We start from the raw sequence: 26,755 nt of genomic DNA on the forward strand, positions 1-26,755 counted from the left end.
TCGATTTATTAAAGAGTCAGAAGGGATAAGATCACTGAATGGCCAGCCTGATTTATCTGGGTTTGACTGCAGTATTTGAAAAGAGAATGCCATATTTCAAGTTTATTCTCTGAACCATAGTTTAATGTGGCTCAAAGAGTTGACTGCTGTGGGATAGTGGGGAATAAAGTGAAGGTGGCAACTGGTGGGATATTTTGAAGAGCTAGCCTAGCAAGGCAAGTCTGTAGAGGGTCACTTCACAGAATGAAATGCCTTTTTCAAGAAAGCCTTGCAGAAGCATAAATGAAGTAATATTTACTGTATGCAATTCTGACATGGCTTTTAAGTGCTGCAATGATTTACGGTAATCTAAAACTTAATTTCAGCAGAAAAACTTAATCTGTTACTGCAGTTTCAAAAATAATTTCTGTTGTGCTTACTTTAATCGGAGTCACCATTTATTGCTGAATCTATCAAACATGGATAATGGCTATTGTCTATCCTCATTCTACAAATTATTGTCAGATACTTCAATGTGATACCTGGCATTTTGTGAAAAGAAGTGAGGAGGGATATATGTATGCAGTATAATTCTTATATATACCATAGAAGCATAGGAAAGAATTTGCTACAATTGAAGCCTTGCATTCTGGCCCAGTATCTACCAAGGTGGGCTGATTATCTTAAAAGCCATGGGATGTTTTGTAGCTGAGCTAGTGATCCATGACTTGGGGCTTCTTTTACAGTGCAGCTATCATAAGTCTTTGAGTAATCACAGACTTTAAAAGTATGCTATATCAACAAGATAAGAGGAACAGCCCACAGCACTAGCAGCATTATCTTTTACCAAAATTGATTAGCGTGTACTATGGGTCTCACATATTTTGCACAAACGGCACTCAGCAAGCTCAAAATATTTATAGTCTTGAAGAATGTGTGCAGGGGAAAAAACTTTGCTGTGAAGTCTTCAGCTGAAATGAAACATCCATGATCCCAGTTTTATAATTAATTTATTTTCAAAAAATGCACGTAAGATTGCAGCCTATGAACGGTAAGTATATTTTGATTCCTGCTGGGATGAATATATCCCCCACTCCTTTAAAATATGGTGGTGATCTTACTTTAAAATATGAGGTGGTGGAGCTGCCTTCTTCCTCCTGTTTCTCTAACTGGAAACATGACTCATTTGACTATTTTTTGAGACAGAATGTTCCTGGGAACATTGTTGTCTCAGAAACATAGCTGGAGTGGCTGCACTGCCATTTGAAGCACTGCTACTAAAAGGCCCTTGGGCACCTCATATCTTAAAGTAAGGCTGCTACCACTCCAGGAATCTTTGCTCCCCCTCAGTAGATTAACATAGTTGGACTTGGTCATTCCACCCCTACACTGAATGCATAAGTACACTATAGTAGTATCTTCCCATTTGCTTCCTCTGTTTATTTCAATAATGCATTGATTTCCTCTAGAAATTCAGTGCAGGGATAGCAAAAACAACAATGTAGATTCCTAAATATATTCATTTGCCTTCTTTGAAGGAGAAAATGAAACCCTGTGGAAAATCAGGGAATTTCCATACATTTGCCTGATTCCTTGAACTTGAAAATAGGACATATAGTTTCAAAATCTTGCTATATAATATTCTACCAGATTTCATGGTATGTCAGGCACTGTATTGAATACTTGGGTGTTAGGGCATGGAGGGCATTGGACGGTGATTACTTTAAGTTAGATTGAGACATCGTCATTGGGTGCTGCCATTTCCCAGTTTTAACTCTTTTATGGTGTGCCAAAAGCAATTGAATGCTGGTTAACAGTTTGCCAGTCAGCTGAATCCTGCTTACACAATAATGTTCTTGGGGGGAGGGGGGCAGCAAAAATTTTATGTCAAGGGAAGGATTTCTGCTTAACACTGAAGGCAGTAGCACATTTGTCTCTTCTGTTATTGCAGACCTTGATGCAAATTCATGTTGTCCAATGTAAGAGGTCTAATGTAATAATGAATAGATGCCTGGAATTGCTGAAATCTAAGAGTGCAGATTCATCAGTTGCAGTGAAACCTATTTTTGAGCTATTAAATCTGTGACAATAAAAGGAGAATTGTAGCATATATGGTGACCAATTCAGTAGTAAAATTGAATGAAGAACAGAAACACTCTTATTGGCTGCTTTTGGCTGCTCTGTATCTTGCCTAAGCATCCTTGAAATGGTGCTATTAATGACTGTTCCCTGTTTAAAAAAGAATACTATCGTTCTGTGCAACTGGGAACTTTGGTTATCACTGAATGATCTGCCCTAAGTTTGTCGTTCTTAATCCATTAAAAGACAGGCCTGCTTGTAAATCCACAGGTATAGATAAGGAGTCACTGTTTGACTGAGTCTGAACCCTTTTCAAATGAAAAATGTCAGTGGCAGAAAGGGAGGCTGAATTATTTTTTTAAAGGGTTTTCAAAGATTCTCATGATTCCTAGTATCAGTTAAATGTGACATGTCCATAGACATACTTGCTTTTTAATGTGTTAAAGCAGACAAATACTGCTGGTTTCATCTTTATGCAGAAGAAATCATTGCTCTATATACACATGTACGTATAATTTTCTGTAAAAAAAATAGGCTAAATTCAAATCAAGTTCTGAGGAAAAATTAGGACAGGTGCTTGTCCTAAATTACCCCTTTTATTTTTTGTGAAATTTTAAAGGTTGGGGAGTATAAATGTAAAATACTATTTATGGCAGTATTCTTATTCTTATTCTTATTATTGTGTGTGCAATGGCTGTTTGCTAAAACATAATAAACCGAACTGAACTGAACTCTTTGTGTAAAGTGTACATAGCCCCTTTAGCTATTTTCCACATCCTTTTGCAAAAGGGTGCAAAACTGCTTGCAAGGGTGTAGACTAGGAGGGTGAGGAGAGGAAATGGGTCACTGCTGTTGAAGCAACTGTGCCAGTGTTCCCTGGCTCCAATACATTGAAGCCTAACAGACTACTTTGAATGTACATTTACATTGTTCCTCAGTTAGTCACACATAACTATGCGAGGGGTGGGTTTTTTCCTTCAAAGAAAAGCTGAATTAATACATTTAGGAAACTACGTTGCTGCTTTTGCTGTCCCTGCACTGATCAAGCTTGATCAACGTAAAAGTCTTGCTGAGCAAAGCTGGTAGGCAGTGAAAGCACCAGTGCACTCTGGCAAGTTGGAGAGCATCAAGCTGGTTGCCTCAGCAGTAAGGGTGTATTTTCCCCAATCCAAGGAGAGAGAGAGGGCAATGATGAAGCTTCATTTTGCAAGTGACATCACCAGATCATTAAAATATGATTAGTTTTGTGTCCAGGTGGAGAAATCTAAATTGGAAACAGAATTGTTAGAACCCAATACTAAGAATTTATCAAAAATGTATAACTTGCTGCTGAAATGGAATACACAGTATGAAACAGTTAAATCAGCTATGATCAAGTGGGTGCAAGATATTGATCATAACATTATGTTTGCTGACTGGGAAAGGTTGTGGACCACCGGAATGAAATTTACGGCGTGTAACGCCTTGAGAGAAAATATTATGAAAATGATCTATAGGTGGTACATGACCCCAGTCAAGCTTGCAAAAATTTACCACTTGTCAGATAACAAATGTTGGAAATGTAAAGAAAATGAAGGTTCATTCTTTCACCTCTGGTGGACGTGCCCAAGGATAAAGGCTTTCTGGGAAATGATATATAATGAAATGAAAAAGATGTTTAAATACACTTTCTTGAAGAAACCAGAGGCCTTTCTCCTGGGTATGGTCAGCCATGTGGTGTTAAAGAAGGACAGAACTTTGTTTTTATATGCAACAACAGCAGCAAGGATCCTCATCGCAAAGTATTGGAAGACATCAGACCTACCCACTCTGGAAGAATGGCAGATGAAGATGGCAGACTACATGGGACTCGCAGAGATGACGGGCAGAATCCGAGACCAGGAGAAAGAGACAGTGGAAGAAGATTGGAAGAAATTTAAGGACTATCTTAACAAACATTACAAGATTAAAGAATGTTAGATTGACATGGACTTAAAAACATTGTGGTTTTCAGAGACAGAGTAAGAAAAGGAATGGAATTTGTAAAAAAATTTGGGGAAATAAGGGAATGGAGTTGCTGATGGGATAATGAAACTAGAATACAAAACGGTGAGGTATGAGGAAGTCGGGGAAATTAGGTTGAGAAAATAAGTTTTAAAATTATACTTGTTGTTTTTTGTTTGTGTTTGTCTTCATTGTAGCTGTTTTGTATTTGTATGTTTTTATTGGAAATTTTAATAAATATTATTTTTAAAAAAATATGATTAGTTTTGTGATGCCATGATGTCATCACATTCGCTTTCTGATCCCTGACTGGCTGCGATCACACAGTGCAGAAACTCTAGAAGATACTGAAACAGCAGTATCTTGGAGCTCTGAACAGACATGGAAAAAATGTGAAACATCAGTAAGGCAGAGTATTTTCTTGAGGGGCTTTTTATATACCCCAAGCCCACATTTTCCTTGGAAAACGTTTAGGTGCTGTGATGGGATAATGAGCTGCTTGTGCATAAAAGCTGAATCCCTCAGAGCTTTGCAAAGGTTTCAAAGCTCTGCCTTTACGGGAGCCTCAAGGCATGACTCCCTCAATCGCTGGCAGAATCTGTCAGTGGGCGTTTCCGGAATTTGCGCCAACATAAGAGCTCCTTAACGGACACTCTCCTTCGGGATTCTCGGCGTGACAGTTTCCTGCGAGGAGTAGGTGTACCCAGAGGAGGTCCTGAGACCTCCCCGCTGTTCTCACTGGAAGTCTCCTGGAGCCATCCCTCCGACTGAGTTTCTCCATGAACTCTCTCTCTCCCCCTGCTGGTTCCTTCCTCTGCATCCGAGGCTTTCCTAGCCTCCTTGAGCCCCTCCACCACCTGACTCTCCGATGGCAGTTCCCTGACAGGTGTGAAAGCACAGCACTGTTCAGAACACTTGCTAATTCATTTTGATTTTGCTCAGTCTGTGAGCTTTTTGTGAAAATACAAGTTGAATTTAAATAATACTTAAATGGCTTCTAGTACACACATTGCTTTTTAGATATGTCTGAAACTATCACCACATTAATGATTTTTTTTCTTCACAGATCCTTAGCCAGTATATACCAGTATAACTTCACACACAATGATTATGCAGATTTAAAGTATCTGAGGAAGCATGCCTAATTTTCAGTGGGCTATTTTTGGAATTTGCAAAATCAAAAATGAGATTTTAGAGGGTTTGGAACACATGCAGACTGCCATGCTCATTTTGAACTCTCAGTTTACGCTGCATGTTAGAATTGGTTCAGATATTGGTTGGCATAAACTTGGAGGGAGGCTCCATTAGCTGGAAGTTCCTACTGTGTTGCAAAAAGAAAGAAAGAAAGAAAAAAGGTACTAATGAGAGATTGCGGACACTTCTTCTATGGGCAAGGATTTTTGGGCAAAGGGAAGTATCTCCACTATCCCTCAACAGACCAGATCCAGTGACGGGTGCAGAGGCATGTACCCTTCCTCTGTGTTTCATTTGATTGGAACTAAAAGGGATAGACTGTGTCTAGGGAAGAATTTGCAGTAGTGCATTTTAATTATTGTTTTTAGCTACTTTGTTTTTAGCATACTGTATTTTACAATTTATGTTTTAAATATTGTAAGTTGCCTTGATTCCCAACTTGGGAGACAGGCAGGCAATGAATGAATGAATGAATGAATGTGCTGTTGGGTGCCCTTTGGCAGCAGCACCCCATGCTCTTGCGCCACCCAGTTTTTCCTAAGGGAAAGGCTAGATGGACTAGGGCAAGATGCACGTGCACCAGACGCTGAAGGCCAGAGGAAATTTGGTGAAAGGCTGGATTTGTCATGCATACCAGAGTTCCCCGGCCCAATGGTAAAGGTTCACCTAAGATTTACTGGACGGCAAGAAAGACTTAACTACTTTATGCTCTCAGCAGAAAGTAAGCTAGGCAAATCCCTTTTGACAATATAAAAGATAGATTCACCAAAATGAAGGCAAGGAAGAAGTCATTCAAGCAAACTACCTTTTTAAGTATAAAGTGATTCATTATTATTGTAATAAAGGACGCTTTGTTTGAGTTATGCAAATGTTTGATGGTTTCTGCTCTTAATATTAGTTTTTGAAAAACCTTTATAAATACAATGATGATTCATAATTTCCTGAGATTGTAAAATATTCCTTTTGCGTTTCATTAAAGTAGGTTAGGTAAAGTAGATACATTCATTAATAAATATGCACTGAAATATTCTGTTATCTACTGACAGAATTTTTGAGGGGATATGCAGGAGGAGTGCCTCAAGACATAGTCCCCATACCCCCGGACCCAAGATCACCTCTCTGTGGTCCTGACAATGTTGGCTGGGCTTATGAGGGTTAGTGTTCAACAACAACTGCAGGACCGCCGATTCCCCATCCCCAATTTAGGTAGAAGTACTCTAAGCAATGGGCTTTTTGTTTGTTTGTTTCTCAGGAGAATTGGAGGTGTTCCAGAGGGATGGAGAGCGCAAGATCCAGAGTCGACAACAACTCCCAGTTGGAACAACATGGGGACCATTTGCTGGGAAGATGGATTTGAATAACAACACAATGGTATGTTAATATGATACTGAACACTGAATTCTTGTTTTTTTTAAAGCTGCAATTTGCTACTAAAGAGATGTCCAAAGAATAGAAGAAGGTGGACTGTGAAAGAAATTCTATTGCTAAATTTCATTATTAGTGCAATTCAGATTTTTTTCTGTGGAAGCCTCTATGGTATATTTATTTAAACGTATATACACCGGCCTTCATGATCTAAGTCCCAGGGCAGTTCACAATGACATGAAACACAGGAAACCATTACAGTATAATAAATCAGTGGTGTAAAAGCAGCAGGTAAAACAGCTTGAACAATACTAAAACACATGGCTAGCAGAATTTTAAAATGCGTGGGATGAATAAAGTGTTTTTCTGAGAGGCTAAAAGATAACAATGTTAGCACAGGCAAGCCTCCCCCTTGTTAACATCTGCAGTTGCCCTTTGATGAAGGCGTAAGAAGGAGGGCCTTAGCTTGGGATGGGGGAGAATTTGGATTCAGTTTGCATTTAAAGGGGAGCTTACCTAATTTGCACTTTCCAAAACAATACACAAACTGAAACACAGCCATCCTTCGAAATTTGCACTTCTATGAATTTTGGAATGCAGGACTCTGGACAAGCAGTGTGTACAATGGGTAAATTGTGCATAAAATGCATATATTGGGCAAAAGAACATACAGAAATGCTTTATATAAGGGGCAATAGCTTTCAAAAATATGTATATTAGGCAAAATTGTACACAGGCATGTATATTAAAATAAATTGGGGGGAAGCTCATGAATTTTTATGAAGACTTTTATTTATGATTGGAAAAATGAAACATTGAAAGAATCCAAAACTGACAGATTTGCCCGTCCCTAGCCTCAACAGATGATCTTAAGATGGATGTTACAACCTGAAGCATAGGATGCAGACGGTACACCTACTTGACCAAGCAGGACTAAATGTCCAGGGACCTAAGCAACTTAGTGACCAGCCCTATTTTCCTCTGTACCTAAGAGGGCTCTGAGGCCTGAGTATTCACATGTATAGATAGCTTCATGCAGGTATGCTGGCTTGGCCCGTGACTATAGGTGCTAGGGCCACAGATGTTGCAGGGCGTGCTGACGTTGCAAACACATACCCACCTACCCCGCAGCATGCCCGCACGCCCACCACCACAATTTGTGGGTGCCTGGCCCCTTCATGATAAATGTTGTGAGTGCTCGAGCACCCTGGGGCCTGGGGAGCTGGTGCCTATGGATTCGTGGGTCTACGTTCCAGGTTCAACTCATTAAGGTCCTCTAGCCATTGAGTTCTTGTCAGTTAAGGTATTCTGGGCATAATCCATATGTCTTCTGTTCTTAATAACATATGTTACTTTATTTCTCCAGTACTACTGTATATGGTAATCATTCATAGTGCAAGACATCAATTTAATAACAATTTGCCAACTCATATTAGCTGGAAGTAAAGAAATAACTGTTATTCAGTTATTTTGTCATATTGATGGGTGTGCTGCTTTCTGTATTAACTCCAGTGAAATCAAAGGCACATAGATTTTAAAGAAAGTTTTCTATCACTATAATAAAGGAATTACAACATAGGCAACATATTATGGTGTGATGTATTTGTTCAGTGGGGTTAGACTAGGAATAGTACGTTGTGACTTGATTTAAGAATGTGTTGTTTTTTAAAGTTTTATTTGGGGCTGAACCAGAATGAGAAGGGGGTTGCAGTTAATTAAAAACTTTGCTTTCCCCTATATACTCTCTTCATTTTGAGAACTGAGACTGGATCATGGGATGAAAATGTTTGATCATCCAGAATGAAGGGAGAAAGCATTTCCCTCAGTCAGATTTGTCTTAGTGATACAGTCACATAGCAACTTCTGGTTGGAAACAATATGGCATTAGCATGTAATCCATGACTGAATGAATTTCTATGACTTTCTGTTGTTGTTATTGTTGTTCTTGTATCAGTAATAGCTACTGTTGTTTTAAATGGTTGCAAACAGGTATACAGTGTGTAAAGAAAGGCAAACTAGGGATATTTCATGAAAATTTCTACATCAACATCCTGCATTTTTACTGAAAACATTTGTGGGCCAAATTTTGGCACAGTCCTGGATGTATTTGCATTGATGTCTTTCTGACTTCTCCCATTATTTTGTAGCTTACAGTCTCTTTTAGAAAAATATAATTATAAAACTGGATCAAAATATGTAGGACATCTAAAGTACTTTTAAACCATTAAATCTTTTTTGCATCAGTCCCTGCTTTGTGCAGTAAATGTTGCTACACAATGGAAATTCTGAATGTCACAACCCAATCAAAGCTGAGCATTTTATACTTCCATTGATATCAATAGGAGGGAGATTTAAATACATACTTAAATCTACCATTGAACATAATGGAACTTAATATTGGCGACATTGTGCTCGTTCCTGCTCCCTTCCTTACAGGCCTTTTCCCACCTGGCCTGGGAGGGTGGGGCCCTGGCTGACTCCAGCTACAAAAGCTGAGGCTACTGAAGAGGCCAGAGACCATCTTAGCTAAAGATTCACCCTGCTGGAAATTCTGAGCTGCATCCTTTCCAGCTGGAGGAGGACAGAGGGTGAAGAAAGAGAAATTATATTACGCAGTATATAAAATTAAAAATTCTGTTAAGTGGTACAGAAATTAAATAATCTAATATCATCTAATTTGTTTGCTTACAATAGCTTGTACAAACGGGACCCCTATATTTAAAACACAGTTTACTGCATTATGTGTTGCTTATTTATGTAAAAACATAATTATTCAAATTCTATCCACCCACCCCCTGGAACACAGTTCTGTTTTCTGTTGGGTTGGTGTTTTAAACATTTATTTTTGATATTTCCCAAGAGACATTTAAACAGATGATTGATATTTCTGAAGATAAAGGAAAAATGGGGTAATAGTAGTTATCCATCAATTAAAAGAGAAAAGAAATTGCGTTAGAAAATTCTCAAAATTGGGGAGGCATATAACTGAAGTTCTTTTGGATTAGATTCAGGTTCTTTGTGTGTTAACCTGACTTCTGAGGTGGCCAAGGAGTGTTTGTGAGTGTCCTTTCTTTCATTCTACAAATCATATCTGTGGTGGTCTGCACTCTACTGCCCATCCTTGCAGGAAAGGCCAGTCCAGGACATCATGGATTTTTGAGGAAGTGCAGGCTGGGAAGGCTGCAGATTGCCAAGAGATAATTGTATTACGATGGAAGAGGACACTTTTTTCACACATGCCCCTCAGCCACCTCATAAATAAAGGTAAGTGGAACTGCTAAAATGAAAATATAAAATAACTTCTTAAGTGTCCTAAGAAAGAGACAGGGGGCAGCCTTTTTTCTTTTTCTTTTTGCATGACACAGAGATTATCCACAGCAGTCTTATCCCTTATCTTGTCTTGGTAATGGACTGAATAAGAGCCAACAAAATGAAGCTCAATCCTGTAAGACAGAGGCACTGTCAGTGGTTGGGAGATTGCAGGCTCTTGTTGGGGTTACACTCCCTTGTAGGTATGCAGTTCGGGGTACTTTTGGATCCCTTGCGCTCCTTGAAACTCAGGTGGGCTCAGGGAGTGGAGTGCCTTCCATCAGTCGAGCTGCATTTCCATCTGGACAGTGATAGCCTAACTTCTGTTGCCTAACCTGTAGGTTAGATTACTGCAATGTGTTATATGGAGGGCTGACTCTGAAGATGATTTGGAAACCTCAGCTTCTGTAGAATTTGGTGGCCAAGTTGTTCACTAGGGCAATATAGTTTGAACATATTACACTGATCCTGGCCTGACTGCACTGGCTGCCAATTAGTTTTGAGGCCCAATTCAAAGTTCTGGTTTTGACCTTAGGACCACATTACCGTAAGGACTCCCTCTCCTCATATGACCTGGACCCTGCAATTATCATGTGAGGCTCCTCTTTGTGTGCCTCCTCCATGAGAGGTCAGAAGGGTAGCAACATGGGAACAAGCCTTTTCTGCAGTCCCTGCCTGTATGGAGGAATGCTGTCCCCAGGCAGACCTGCCTGGCACCTTCATTACATATATTTAGGCACCAGGCAAAAATGATTCTCTGTAACCAGGTCTTTGGCTGATTAAATATTCTAAAATGTGTGGGAGAGGGGTTATTGGTTTGTTTTAGTTTTGTTGTGTATTTTGTGTTCTCGTTTTGTATTTCTATGTTGTGAACTGCCCTGTGATCCTTGGATGAAGGGTGGTATACCAATTCAATAGAATTATAATAATAATCTAGAATATATCATCATAAACTTTATTGCACTAGCCAAAGGCCATGGCATCATTCACAAAAGGAACAAAAAGAAAATCAACAATAACCATAAATCCCCTTTCTTATAAATTGGCACGATGATGTTCAATTTCCAGCCAGCTGTCATTTGAGCTGTATTATTTATATGGGTGTAGAACTTGGCCAGGTTGGGTTGCCACCATTCCATATGATAATCTATAATATGAGGGCGGAATTTGGCCTACTACTACTTGCCCCACCCCCCACAAGCAGTGGCTTGGTCACTTAGCAGCTGGCCCATGTTTCTGAGACAGAATACTCAACATTGTGGTGTCTCCAGGGAAATTGTATCCTAGGAACATAGCTGGGTGACTGGGAGTAAACAAGTCACTGCTCAAAGGGGTGGCAAGACTTTTTTATTACGAAAAAGAAAGGAAAGAAGAGAGAGAAAATCTTCAGCCGCCTATAAAGACAGCTTACATTTTCCCCTGGTCACTGAGATACTGCAAAAGCCGCCTAAAATTATTAGAATTGGCCAACCCCAAAAGTCAATTAATAACCACACACACACACACACACTTTTAGTAAGGTGTAATGGGGTGTGGGGTTGCTTGTGCGTAAGCCGCAAACTGCTCCAAGCTGAGTAGTTTGGTCAAACCTTTCCCCAGCTGGACAGCCCTTCCTCCGTGGCTGTCTCAATCACTGGCAGAATCCGTCAGTGGGCGTTTCCTGAACTTTTTCCAACATAAAAACTCTTTGACACCAAGTCTCCGCCTAGCCTCCCTGCCCGGAAGCTTTCTGTGCAGAGTGGGCGTCCCAAGCGGAGGCTCTGTGCTCTCCCCACTGGTCTTGCTGGAACAGTCTCGGAGCCCTCCCTCCGAAGCTCCCTCAACCTCCCCTTTCTTCCTAGCGTAACGCCTATCTCCTTCCCCAGCGGAAATGAGCTCTCTCTCCCTACTGGGTTCTTCTCCTGCATCGCTGCTGCGCCTTACCTCCTCTCCTGTCTCCGATGGCAGTTCCCTGACATCCGGGATTGATGATTGTGTGAAGGGAAAGATATTTGTCCCAATTTTAGTAATTACACTTCTTCTGACAATGTATTCATGTTAGCCGTGCATAGATGGCACCAATCAACATGTTGCAAAAGCAGCAACACCTTGATGATGCCATTTAAGCTGTTCCATAAACTCTTCCACATATAAGGCACAAATGCAGTATCTCAGTGGCCAGGGGAAAATGTAAGCTGTAAGGCTCTGCTCACATGGATATTCAGCTGAATAGTTTAAATCACAGGTTTAGATGAATTCCCCAAAAGTAGACGCATAGAAGCATGTTTGCTGAAATGAACAAACGCCAGTAGATTCTGCAAGGAGCCACTGAATACTTAACCAAAGGTGAAGATACAGTTCTCATGGTATACTTGTATATTCTCCTTTCAGTTGGTGGATGAAAATGATATACTATTACTTCCATTTGCATCTATCCAAATTTAGCAATTGGAGCTACAGGGTCTGGTATCTCCCGAAGTTTGCCGATATTAATTGTCGTTTGATGAGGAGTACAGTGGCAATTATTTGGCATGCTTTTCTTATAGAGAAGTCATCTGTGCTTCCCCTTTACACTGCCTCAAAATCTGCACACTGAATACTCTTTTTAAACTGGTTCATATTTCAAGTAGTGTTACGATTCTGAGTTTAAACTTGTGGTAAACTCAGGGGAGCCAGCGGACTAATTAATTCAGCACAGTAATTAATTAAGTCACTGTGCCAGATGTCAAACACTTTTTAGATCTTTCAAGTTCCTATCTTGAATTATGTTAACAATATACATCTCAAAACACTAAAAGGTTGGGTACATTGAATAAACTGATTGAAGTGTCATTTGTCAATGCAATAACAGCAACAGAGACTTGGTTAAATTCAGCTAACAAAAATGAAGAATTGTGAAGGCAGTTAGCCAAAAGACTGGACTCCATTAACCTAAGCAGTGTACGCTAACATGAGGTTATTGGGTGGAAGCTCTAGCAGATGAACTAAGAAGGAGATGTGCCAAATGTTTCTGATTCATAAATTGGTAAAGAGTCACACTTATATAATAACAGTGGCAGAATGTGACTGTCAAATAGTTTATATTGATTGATTGTCAGAAAAGCTTTTAATAATAATAATAATAATAATAATAATTATTATTATTATTATTATTATTTATTATTTATACCCTGCCCCTCTGGCTGGGTTTCCCCAGCCACTCTTGGCGGCTTCCAACAAAATATTAAAATACAATAGTCTGTTGAACATTAAAAGCTTCCCTAAACAGGGATAAAATACTTTTATTCTTCACAAATTATACCTCTAAGCATGTTGAAATGGAGAGTTTTCATCTGGAGGAATTCCCTGGTACTTTTTTATTTTCTTTTTTCATTTCCTGGATAGGCTTTCATTTACTGGATAGACAGTAAATACAGTGCTTCAGAGTTGTTGATGATGATAAGGATGCCATTCTTCATGAAGAGCATGTCATGGTTATTTTAGGCTCTGTGGCTAACACGACATGTGAGCCAGAGTAATGTTGTAGTGGTTAGAGTGCTGGGCACAGAGCAGGGATGTGGGATAAATTCAGTTTGTAGTTTAATGCAAATTCACTTGCTTCACACACAAATGCAATGCAGCCAACCTGTGAAATTTGTACTTCTCCAAAGCCCCCCCCCCCGCGAGGGTTTTGCTTGCAAATGTGTGTAAAAGGCAAAATTACATACAAAAATATGTACATTAGGATAAACGTGTGTTATAATGCTGACAAATTTTCATGATTGAAATGTGAACTGAATTCAAGATTGAAAATAATGAGAAAGACAGTGGAACTGAAATTGACAGTTTCCTCCATCCCTAGGGATAGGGAGAACTGGATTTATATCCCTGCTCAGCCATGAAGTTTATTTGAGCCAGCTGGTATCTCTAAGCTTTACCCACCTCACAACATTGTTGTGAGGATAAAATGGAGTGGGAGTGGGGGAGAAAGAGAACCTTGTACATTGTTCTGAGCTCCTTGCAGTTTTTATACGCAGGAAAAATATGTATTAAAAGCAGAATTTAAAGGGCACTGTACCCTTCTGGATTTTCATGACAGTGTGAGATCATTTCAGTTTTGTAAGATACAGGTAGCTATAAATCCAGCTATAAGTATTCACCAGTTCTAATTCCTTAACACACAGGCAGACACATACCTCTTTAAATACTAATAATGCTAAAATTGTCATTGTCTTTCATAAGAACTAATGCAGTTTCCATATCAGCTTGTAAAGCTAGAGAACATTTATCAGCCCAGGACTGCATTCCCTTCTGAGGGCCACAAGCCACTGATGGGTGAGTCCAGAAGCAAACATGGGCGGGCCAACAAATGCAAATGCTACTATTGTACAGCATATTTGTTTCTACACCCCACTTCTCTCTAGCCTCCATCCAGACAGGCAACAGACATTATTGGAGTTCAAGGGCACATTCCAGCAAGGCAAAAACACCCAGGGCACAAAACCGTGTTCCAGGGACCCGATAGGCTTGGAGGGCCATGTTTGGCCCTGCTCTAGAATATATTATCAAACATTATTTGGTGATATAAAACCAGGGTAGCCAGCATGGTGCCTGTCTTCCAGATGTTGTTTTATTACAACTCCCATCAGCTCCAGTCAAACTAGCCACTGGTGACTCAGTTATGGGAGTTGTAGTTCCATAACATCTGGAGGGCACCAAATTGGCTAATGCTGCTACAGAAAGAACTTCCATGACAATTTTATTTTTTTAATGAAAACATTGTCAAGCATAAGCAGTTGTGTTTTCCCCTTTTCCTTATCATCAGTATACTTCTTCTCAATGTATACAGGTACCTATGCACACCTACAACTGAGCACTTCATGCATCTTATGAAGATTCCCAGAAAAGCTTGTGCAGCTAACCAATAAACTGGTTAGTCTTTAAGGTGCCACCAGACTGTCTGTTGTTTTTGCTACAACAGACTAACACAGCTACCCTTCCAGCATTTGTATGATACCAACTGAGTTATGTTAATCATTGGTCTCTTCTTTTGAACTTTAAGGGAATGAAAGAGGAAAAAATGTGAAAAGATTCCTGACTGAAGCAGATAGTTCTAAGGGGAGATGTGGCAAAGGATGTAGAGCACATGATGAAAGTAAAACAGTGGTCCGTGCCATTACTTCATTAATCAAGTGGAAGCATTCTGAAAAATGTTTTTCTTTGGCTGCAGTCATCTATTTTTTGGTGTTAATCTATGCCCTGTGGCAGGGTTTTGTGAAACGAAACAATGAGTTGTTGTATCATTACCCCCCCTTATTGTTGTTGCCCCTGTCAGAAAGAAGAGAGGATGATTCAGGTCTGTATCAGTCTGATAAGAAAAAGAGGATTCAAAATGGCTGGGACGAGAATCTGTGGGAGTGAAGCTGTGCTGTTTGGGGCCAGGCAACCAATGGGATATAGCAGAAGTCTTTTAATAGGATCCTGAAGGTTCGCTGGCAAAAGCTGTTTGCTACTTCTAGGAGATTTCCTAATGAAACAGTTTGATTAGAAAGTACAGTGTGACTGTCTCAGGGGCCGGAGTTCAAAATACAGTTAAGTTATTCACTTGCTAATCTTTGGCTGTGTCAGTTCAGGGCAGAAACCTCCTATCTATACAGGCCCAGCCACTTGTATAATTGTTACAGTTACAATTTCAGAGTTTGCCAGTCACATTTATTTTACCAGAGGGATCCATTGAAACTACCGGAAACCTACTTAGGCTTGTTGTGACTGGTGATTTTAAATTGTGTTGGTGTTTTTGTAACAGAGACTTCCAGTCCATTGTGTTATTGGATAGGCTTACTAAAGTGCCCAACTCTAAGACAGAAGAGTTAAGGTAGAAGAGGCTGTAGAGTCTTCTTTCTTCTCTTTTTGTACCCCCACTATTTATACTCCAGAAGCTTTCCTCCATTCCTAGGCTACACGTGATGTTTACCATGAGGATTGCCTTCCCTGTGATTTTTGATCACTTAGCTGTAATGTATAGTGGCACTAACTGTGTGAATCAGGGCTATCATGTAGTGAGTGTCACTTTCTACTTGGAAGCCAGTGGTAGCAGACCCTCCAAGTGTCCCTATTTTCCAGGGATGTCCCTGATTTAGAGAAGCCATCCAGGTTTCTGATTTGTTCCCAAAATGTCCCGCTTTTCCTTAGGATGTCCCTGTTTTCATTGGAGAAATGTTGGAGGGTATGGCATTATCCAACCCCTGAGCTATCTGAAGGCAATCCTGCATAGGGAAGTTGTTGTTTAATGTTTTTATATACAGTGGTGCCCCGCAAGACGAACGCCTCGCAAGACGGAAAACCCGCTAGACGAAAGGGTTTTCCGTTTTGGAGGCGCTTCGCAAAACAAATTTCCCTATGGGCTTGCTTCGCAAGACGAAAATGTATTGCGAGTTCCTGCTGGTTTCCCCCCCTTTTTCCCCCCTTTTCCTAAGCCGCTAATCCGCTTATCAGCTGATCCACTGATAAGCCGCTTAACAGCTGATTGCTAAAAGCCGCTAAACCGCTAATAGCACTAATCCGCTAAGCTGTCAATGGGCTTGCTTTGCAAGACGAAAAAACCGCTATTACAAGAGCCTCATGGAACGGATTAATTTCGTCTTGCGAGGCACCACTGTATGTTGGAAGCCGCCCAGAGTGCTGAGGCAACCCAATAAGATGCATGGGGTATAAACAGTAAAATTATCATTATGGAATGGGATGCTCCTATTTTCATTGGAGAAATGTTGGAGGATATGTAGTAGTGTGGGAAAACCCATTAATTTGTGTTTTGCAGTGGGTTTATGATATATGGGGTACTTTTCTCAGTCAATAGAACTCCTGTCTTATATCACTCAATCCCCTGTTTTACAAAAGATGTTCTCAAGCAGGGGTACCAACACATTATCCTCCATATTGTTGCTGGACTACTACTCTCATAATCCTTGACCTCTAGGAACAATGGCTGGGGCTGATGGGAATTGGAGTGCAATAACATCAAGAGTGCACCATAATCCATGTCTTCCTCATCTATAGCTGAACCCCAAGCAGACCTGAACCAACATTCTTAAAAGATTAATTTCTTTCTTATCCTGTGTTATGATTTCTGAATGTCACTACAGCAATCACATCTGTGCACCATCATGTTCAGAGCACACAAAAGCATTCTTGATGTCTAACTATGAGCATCTGAACATGAATGTATTTTAGAAGATGGCCTGACTTTTGGCGTATTGGAGGCAGGTGATAATGGTTTTCCACTGATTTATTGGAATTTGTTTTGTTTTGTTGGGATATTTTATGAGGTTTGCATTTCATTAATCTGTCATTATCCAACTTCATATTCTCAGCTGGGTGGTAGTGCCATCATAGAATCGTAGAGTTGGAAGGGACCCCTAGGGTAACATAGTCCAACCCCCAGGAATCCTGCCTTACAGCCATCTCTGGGTGGAATCAAACCACCAATCTTCTGGTTAATAGCCAAACACACTGATGCATTGTGTAACAAATCAACCAAGCCATTCCTTCTGTAGCTGCTTGTAAAAGTCTGATGAGTCAAATAAATTGCTTCAAATGTTTTGCATTTTCCTAAGCTTGGGGTGGCTGCTCCCTTTCCCTGTGTTGCTGTAGGCCAGTTTCCCCAAGAATGCAATAGTAGATGCACTTCCTGGGAAGTAAGTCTCATTGAACTCAGGAGGACTTTCTTCTTAATAAACATATTTAGGATTAAATGACACATAGCTCCTTTGTTTATTCAAAGGAGAGTCAATTCAGATATCTTTAAACATAGCTTGGTTCAGCTCCTTGTTTGTACATGGACAGCTAATTTTGGCTGACTCAGTGATATTTGAATGTGGCCTTTTCGCCTTAGCAGTGTGCCTCATGCATACCTCTAAACAGTAACATCCCACTTACTGAAAGAAGAGAGCTTCTGATTTCATACGCATTCAATAACTTGTTTCAAACAAGCTTTTAATAACTTGGTGCTAACTAAAAGCACCCCCATTAAGTGGAATTTATGCTAATACCATCCTAATTAAGCAGTAGTTATTACCAATCATTATCATTAAACTAAATCAGTTCCCTGGGAGACATCTCTATGAAACAGCTGTCCCATTTCATCATGTCACATTTCTATACTTCAGCGTGTCACACTTCCGTACTTCAAATAACATTTTATATTTATGTACCAATTTTTAATTTGACCAGCTTCATTGCTCTACCATGACCATTGTCAGACTGAAAAGAAAGCACCTCCAAAATGTTTGCTAGAGAAGATGTAGGTGCTTCTGCCTGATACCTCCCAGTTTCTGAATATGTCTTTGAAAAGTCCTTGTCCCAGAGCAGTGGCCAGCTTATTCTCTCCATCCTTTCTCTGTTAAGTCCAGGTGGCTAAATTGAGTCTGTGGCTGCTACATGCAATTGTTCCAAAATAGCAAAGGAATTAAGAGATTATCAAAAGCAAGTCTAGCATTGTGTTGATTATTCTCTTAGTTTCAATATTATCTTCAAAAGTAGCATATGTGACATAGCCAAATTATCTAACATTTCCATTGTTTCAAGTGCTTTTATTTATTTATAAATTATATTCTGCCCTTATTTCCAAAGGATGTCAGAATGGTGAATACAGAAAGAGAAAAGAATACAAACATCTAAAAACATTTCCAGTACAGATGCTGACTGTTCAAAGCCCCTTTAATTTCCTGGGTATTTATATTTCTTTTCATTGCCAGTTTCTTTCCTTTCTGCGCTCTTATTCCTGGGCCTCATTCGTCTGATTGGCTATGGTAACGCCGTGGTCTTTTTCATGAGAACCTGAGACTTCCATCACATAAGATTTCTCATTGTGATGTCATCAAGAAATCACATGGGCTTAAATGGCAATGTGGAGAAAATAAAGCCCAGGATTATGGAGGCAATGAAGTCAGAAGAATATTGTTAAGCAACACTAATACAGTGGTTGGCTCAACCAAACTGGCTTACCACGGCACAGTAGCTAAGCCAAAGTTCGACTTATATATTGTCCCTACCCAGGATCGTGGTTAAGCTCTCTACTCCTTAACCATAAGCTGCAGCCAAGAACCAACCTTGGTTACAGCTTGTGGTTAAGGAGGAAAGAGCTTAACCATGAGCCCTGGTTTGGGCAGTGCGCTCATGCTGAGGTAGAAGGAACAGGAAGGAGCTCTGGTAGTTTGCACTGAGTTTGCTTAGTGTTACGTGCAAATGCAGCCAGTATGAATGTGTTTGCACTAAGCACCAAAATTGCTGAAAATGGGAGATACTCTTTGATACCCACAAAACAAAACACAAAAGAGGTAAGCAGTGTATGACTCAAAATCATCCAACATAGTGCTTCAAGGCACACCATGTTTTTGCAGGAGGGCTCATAGTAAGTCCTTATCTGTATGGCTCTAAGTTGATAATGAGCTCCTGATTCAAGAGAATAAATTCTTGCTTTGATCTTGGGCATTTTAGTGAAGCTCAGGAACGTCCCTTTCTGTTTAGACTAAGGTCCCTGCCTTTGAGCTCCCCGGGTGGTGGTCACCTCCTCTCCCTCTGCAAATGTGGGGAGATAATGAGCAGCAATGGAGTGGGGGCAAGAAACTGGTAGGTTTTGGATCAAAGGAAAAGGGAGCAGTGGTTGAAACCAATTTGATTCCCCCCTCCTCAAACTGGATTCAGCTCAAAATGATTTTTTGAACAATTTATATTTAACACACACAAATGCACACACACATTGACGCACCCTCTTTGCAGTAATTTGAAAATTCTTCCCCATTTCACCACTTGCCTGCCCACTGTGTTCATCATCAGAAGCCTTCTTCTACGTCTTTTTACATTCAGAGGTTCAGCTGGCTGGGACAGTAGACAGGGTCTTCTGAGTAGCAGCACCAATATTGTGGAACTCCCTTAGGAAGTCTGATTAGCTCCCTCTGTCTTTCAAGCAAATAGTTAAAACATTCCTCTTTAGCCAGGCACTTGGTCTGTCCTAACCATTTTGTTTTGTCCTCCTGCAGCTATGTGCTGTGGCACTGTTGCTCCAGTTTTTAGGTATTAGTAATATTAGTGTTGTGCTTTTTTGTGTTTTGATTATGTGAGCCACTTTGGGAACTGACTTGTTGAAAGGTGTGGTAGAAGCATTTTAAACAAATAAACAATATATATTGACTTTTTCAGTATCAGTTCACATTAATTATGTCTCCTTCCCCATTGCAGTATCCCAGAAGGACTTATGATCACTACCTGCATCACAGCATTCCCTCAATCACAGCAATCCGGTTAAAGAGATAAACAGCCCAATAATGTGCATCTTTTCTCAGTAGTAAATCACCAACTTCACCAACTTCCTCCCAAGTAAATGTGCATAGGTTTGCAGCCAAAGACATGTAATACGATGCATTGTACGTATGTAGTTTAGCCCTAATCATTGGTTGCCATCTGCGCATGCTGTATTAGTGGATCCGAAATGGAAAATCTGTGACTGCTGCCTTCACATGAGCATAGTGATGGACCACTTGGGCTTTACATAATCATTGCAATTGTATGGCTGGCCTAACAATCACACAAAAGCATTGTACTAGAAATAACTCTCATGTGATTTGCTTAGGTTTCCAATCCTTAATCATACATTGTCCTTGGGAAATTACTTCCTCATAGAAATATACCATGCAGAATTCTGTACCGTTTCCACTTCCCATTTGATGCTGTTGGGGTGAAAAGAGGGAGAAATAAAATCAAAGCATTGTTTTAGAATACAATTTGATCCCACTTTTTTTTAAAAAAATCTTTTCCTGAGTCCTTTTCTTCTTTTCCTTTCGGTGTTACCTCTTTTGAGAAGCATTGTCCTGATTTATAAGCATCATTGTCCCCCGGTGTCTGAGCTTCAGATCGGAGAGGTACAAGCAGTTGGATTGCATTTTCAGGATGCCAAATGTGTGCTCTTTGATCTGGTGGTACAGCCTGCCTCAGGGAATAAGCTCAATCTTGATTCCTTTAGTCAATCATCCACTATCAGGTACCTGGGCCATGATTAGGAGTCTGAAAAAAGAAAGGAGCACATCACGGGTACATGTTGGATGCGGAAACATTTCTAAGGAGGGTGGTGGCATCACAGTCAACATTCCTGCTCAAGCTGTGGCAATGTTTTCTGTTGTAAGAAATCTCCTTAATGTGTGAAGGAGCAGTAACAGGAGAGCTATTTTACCCACACACATACAGCAAATGACTGTACACTCTGATGAACCCTGTAACCTTGGTCAGCTTATGAATACCTCCTTCCTTTGTTTAACCTGCTGCTGAAGAACTAACAGTGAAAACAGGGTACACATTTTTCATCTTGACCTCTATGAATTGCTAGGCATCTCTGCAAAGTTGTACCTTCTTAACATTCCTAGCGTTCTTTGATTCATGCTAGTATTTAGCACTTGTTGAGTGTTAGAAGAGATCTCTACTGACTATTTGTGTTATCATTCCTAAACCAAGTCACAAAATGGCATTTGTGTTGGAACTGGGCCACAGAGAAGTATACTTAATCTATTATGCAAAAATAGCACAAATATATCCCTGAAGATTCTCCCTCCAAGTGCAATAGGGAATAATGTAAGCACATTTAAGTTTCACTGAGTGTAGGAGTTACGCATGTTATAACTGTAGATCAAACTTTCTGTACCATCTGGCCATGATTAGAGGAAATGTATAGAGAGATACATTAATTGTCAATGGATCAAAAATGTTCAGTGGTTGATCATCTGACTTTTAGATGATTAACCAACTAAATTTAGACAAACTACCAAAGCTTCATTTTTGGTGTTATTTTAAGATAAGTTGCAATTTAACAAAGAAAAGCTACCATTCTTTTTAGATGAAAAAGTCACCTTTAATACTTTTGTTTTATTTCCAAGTACTGTACAGCAAAGGACTGAAACTGACACACTCAGGAATCCCAACAAGGAGTTCCATCATTTGCTGAAGACTATCACATTTATTATGATGTAAACTTTCATGGGCTAGAGCCCCCTGTCAGATATACCATGTATTTGATGAATGTGCTGTAGTGAGAGAAAAAAAGTTTATGCCACATTACATTTGCTAGTCTGTAAGTTTCACAAGACTTGTTTCTGATGCAAGACATCAGAATGGCTCCCCATTGGAAATGGCTACCCATCCCAATGGCTACCCATTGGAAAATAAAAGTTCCCCCTAATTTTCAGCCCTACCTATTAAATTTTGTCCTCACTGATAAAAAAAAATCCCTCAGACAGATTAATTAACTATTCCAAACCCAGTGAAACTGTAGTATTTGGGTTTAAACTGATTTATTTTTACTAAAGGGTTGTAAATTTTGCATTGTGGATATAGTCCATAGCATGCTTTGGGGGTACTTTCTGTCCCAACAGTAGTATATAAACTTTTCTTTAATTACTTACTTATGGAAAATAGAGGTGAAATGGCCTGAAAAAGGGACATTAAGGCTTAGAATTGTCGATTTCATCTAATAGACTTTTCCACAAAAGGGGCAAACATGGGATTTTTGCAAACTGATTTCCTATGTAAGTCTACATAAAATGTGAATGATCTGTGCCATTCACACTAAATGTTCAAGAAACCAGGGAAACTGCCAAGAAAGAAATTCAAGAACTTTATAATTCCTTGGTTCAGAATAACAAACTTTGGCAGCTTGTAGCGCTCACTTCAAATACAAGACAAACATTTTGCTCTCATATTTTAATCTGAGAGAAGAATTTAAGTCATTTCTATCTAACCACCTGTCATCTTGACTCAACCTACCACTTTGCTGCTGCCAGCGCTGCCACGCTGCCTTTGTTTGGGAAAAATAAATATTCTGAACTAATTCAATGTAAACTGGGGTGTGGGGAGTTCTCATAACAAAGGTTGCCAATCATGAACATGGCTTTGATATGATACAGTATAGTGGGCAGGATTCTTTTAACCACATCCTATGCAATGGGGTTTTCCCTCGTTTCCTCCCTCTTGTTCCACAGGAAATTGGCTCTGGGGGGATTGGGAGAGCCCGGTGGGGCGTGCGTGTTATTCTGCCTGGCAAGCTGAAATGCTTCTGAAGATGGAACAATAGGAAGAACATGACACTGAATTCTACCCTTCATATTTAGGCAATTACAGGCAAAGGGTTAAGCTGTGTTATAGTGAAATTGGCTAGGTTCACTTCACCTGAATAATACAAGCAGACACTGCATGCGTTTGCATTCCACCGTGTCACTCAGTGCTGCTTAACTGAAGTGGTGCGAATGTCTGACAAGAGCTACAGTGAGCAATATCAAACAAAGGGAGCTGCAACTGGAAACCAAACTGTGTCCATTAGTCTTGCCTGTTGCACAGTTTTAGGCCCTGTCTTTTCCAGCTTGCCTTGTGCATTTTCCATGATGCTCCTTTAAGTGTAATTATCACAAGGATGAGCCTTGCAAAATGCTTAAGCACCCTGACAACATGAATGCTGTGAGATTGCACGATACCAGGTATATATAAATCTCTATCTTTCGTGGCATTTGAACTTGATAATGGAAAAAGTTTGATAAAGTCAGTGAATGCATTATATTTAGACAAGATACCAAGTATGCAGAAGGCTCTGCATTACATTGCTGTGTTAACAGCTGGTAGCATTCAGTGTTCCACATATGCTTTATAGCAGTGATACATTCAAGCTCAGTGATTATCAAAAAGATTTCAGGGCTCTGGAATTAATCACACATTTGAGAAGACAAATAGATGGAGATAAGTGGGAAAGTTATGTTTGTTTGTTTTTTGTAGGGAAATGAATATTTGAGTGGCCATTACAAGCACTTGCTTTTATTAAATCCCAGTATTAATGAATTTAAGACAATAGGAATAATCTGTTTAATTAGTTAATGTTTTCAGGGATCTTGCTAGCATGGTGAGGAAAAGAATGGTGGCTATAAATAGACTTGCCCTTTCTGAGGTGCATGTACTTGTTTTCCCTATGCATGATCATGTTGATAGTGTTACTGGCATTCCGGTTCTCTCTAACATTTGTATCATTCACATTTCATAATCATAACTTTTAGTTAATTGTATGAAGAACTGAATTCATTTTAAACCAAGTTCTATCGCTTCTTGCTGTATTTCTGGTATGTATATTCTTTTAAATTATTTTGTTGGCCATCTTGGTAATTTTTTTAATGGAATTGTGGGGTTTAAATGCTGTAAATAAGTAGCTGTCGCATAGTCTATGAATAGTCTCTCTCTCCAAATGCAAAGTGGTGAGGAAGTCAGGTAATGAGGAAGGAGCATGAAAGAGAGCAGAGAGAGCAGAGAACCTAAGATCTTGCTAGATCGGACCAATGGCCCATTTAGTCCAGCATCCTCTTCTCAGAGTGGCCAACCAGATGCCTGTGGGAAGTCTGCAATACCAGAAACCCAGAAACAACCTTTCAGTTGCAAGTGGACTGAATAGCAAAGCATTTAAAAATCTGGAAGATTACTGTGACCTCAGTCATATTTTGAGATAACTGCAGGATACTCTGCAGAGCCACAGCCCATAGATGAGCCACTCTAGAGAGGAACTTGATCTCACCTTTCCTTCTCTTCTCCTTGCTGCTTCAAGCAGGGCTTCATTGACAAGTACACGTTAGTCAGAGGAACATTGCCTGAAGTGGAGTGGAAGGTGTGGATAGTGAGCATCCACGTTCTCCCACAGAGAGTTAATTTATGGATGGTGCCTTCTCAGGTGAAACCCAGGGCCAGCTGAGTGAATTTGCTTCTGACTTCCTGGGGTGTGTGTGTGTACGAGTATCATATCAATAAATAAAAACTTAATTTAAAAAACCATTGTCATGTGTATCATGGTATCCCAGACTCTCACTTGTTGGTATGTTCTTTTATTTCCTCATATGCAACTATAATATATGACTTTTAAATACCAGAACTGAGGCTCCGTAGTTTAAACAGTGGTTTCTTCTTATCCAAAAGGGAAATGTTGTCTCCTTCAGAACATATATTCAGCCCTGTGAAGAAGCATTTGAAACACAACTCAACATATTTTGGAACAAAAGTCTCGAGTGCATCAGAATTTCTGCATCAGACAAAGGGTCAGTCTGCTGCATCATTCTGTTCTAACAGTGGCCATCCCTTCTTATTTGTCCTTGGCATCTGGGTTTCAGAAACATACTGGTTTTGTGCATATATAGTCCATTTAGTAATCACAGTGAATAGCTGTTGACAAAGCCATTCTTTCTTTAAATAATACAACTAAGGTAGTGGCACTGGGATGCGGGTGGCACTGTGGGTTAAACCACAGAGCCTAGGACTTGCCGATAAGAAGGTCGGTGGTTCAAATCCCCATGATGGAGTGAGCTCCCGTTGCTCCTGCCAACCTAGCAGTTTGAAAGCATGTCAAAATGCAAGTAGACAAATAGGTACCGCTCCGGTGGGAAGGTAAATGGCATTTCCGTGCTCTGCTCTGGTTCGCCAGAAGCGGCTTAGTCATGCTGGCCACATGACCCGGAAGCTGTACGCCAGCTCCCTCGGCCAATAAAGCGAGATGAGTGCCGCAACCGTAGAGTTGGCCATGACCGGACCTAATGGTCAGGGGTCCCTTTACCTTTTAAGGTAGTGGCAATTGACACATCTTTTGGTAGTGAAGTCAATAAATCAGTTCTATAAGGAAGTACTTTCATTTTTGTCAGTCTTGACCCTCCTGCTAGTCAGCTTGAATAGGTGATCCTCAGCTGTGTGATAGCATGAGAAAGAAAGAGGAATTTCTCTCTCTCCTTGTGCCACTCTGTTCATAATTTTGTAAAACCTTGATCATGTCCCTCCTAGACTTAAAAAGCCTTAAATGCTTTCCTTTTCCGTATAGGCAAGAGGGGAGGTACTCCAATCCTGTAATCATTTTAGTGGTTTGTACCATTTCCAGTTCTGCCGTATCCGTTTTGCAATAGGGCAATCAGATACTTAGTTATGTAGGATATTCAGGGTATTTAGGAACTGGCTGAAAGCCTATCTCTCTTTGCAGTTCCTTGTACAGCTAGGAAATGTCCAGCTTTCCCCCTGCGACCCTTTAGAAACAAGTATTGCCAAGTATCAGACGAAAGCATCAGACCAGTCCAGAGTTTCCTTTAGATCCTTAACCAAGAAGAATAATTTATTTTTATGGATTCATGTGATCAGAAAGTAATAGAAGGAATAAAATAGATTTCCAGCCAGTGTTCACTGCTGTTTGATTCATGGAAGGTGATGACAAGGCTCAAAAATCCGGTTATTTGTTCAGAGCTACAGTTCCATACACCAAAACAATATTACTCGAAACTGCTGGAGGAAAAGGAAAGTTAACTTTTCATCTGGAAAACAGCAACATAGCATAGAAGTAGCAAGGAAGCAGTGCAGCACTGGAGGCAGAGCTAGTGTTGTGGCCCTGCTGCCTATTTCAATGCATTGACTCCTGCCAGAATGTATAATGTTTGATGGGAACTTTAAATATCCATATTATTAGGAACTTCCACCTTATATGAGTGAGAAGTTCCAGGAGTAGCACCTTCACAATTAATCTCCTTTGGGTTAGAGAGCAGTTGGAAACCCCTGTGTTTTTGTATTGCCCCCCCCCCCGCCCCAGGAGTAGTTGTGTTAGTCTATCAAAGCAAAAACAACAATCTGAAAGATTTGTTGCACAGGCATTCATGGACTTTATATATTTGGTTGGTTGTTTTTTTATAAATATACAAGCAAAGCTTGTTGGGAGCAAGCAGATTCCACAAAAAAGGTTTCTCTCTGTGTCATTCTATCCCCAAATTCAAAGCCTGTTAATTCCTTTCTTTCACCCTCCTTCTCTCCATGTAGAGCAGTAACCTCAGATTCCACCCGGTAGGTAAATTGC

The 26,755-nt window shown here is 40.1% G+C and overlaps 1 protein-coding gene and 1 long non-coding RNA gene across 11 annotated transcripts in view; one reads left to right on the forward strand and one right to left on the reverse strand.

The window, feature by feature from the left end:
- The window catches only part of ZFPM2 (zinc finger protein, FOG family member 2), a 456,199-nt gene that overhangs the window by 252,337 nt on the left and 177,107 nt on the right, over positions 1-26,755 (forward strand). For all 10 annotated transcript variants that reach the window (XM_079984179.1, XM_079984181.1, XM_079984178.1 and 7 more), the window contains one exon: positions 6,488-6,606. In XM_079984179.1, the coding sequence (XP_079840305.1) occupies positions 6,488-6,606 (119 nt within the window). The remainder of the gene's footprint in view (positions 1-6,487; positions 6,607-26,755) is intronic.
- Positions 20,552-24,956, reverse strand: LOC307220627. Its single transcript, XR_013841005.1, has 3 exons — positions 24,804-24,956; positions 20,713-20,925; positions 20,552-20,591 (listed from the first exon to the last, which is right to left on the reverse strand). It is a non-coding gene; the product is annotated as an uncharacterized lncRNA (long non-coding RNA).

The sequence above is a fragment of the Podarcis cretensis genome (genome assembly GCF_951804945.1).
Source record: "Podarcis cretensis genome assembly, chromosome: 7".
NCBI classification, from domain to species: Eukaryota; Metazoa; Chordata; class Lepidosauria; order Squamata; family Lacertidae; genus Podarcis; species Podarcis cretensis.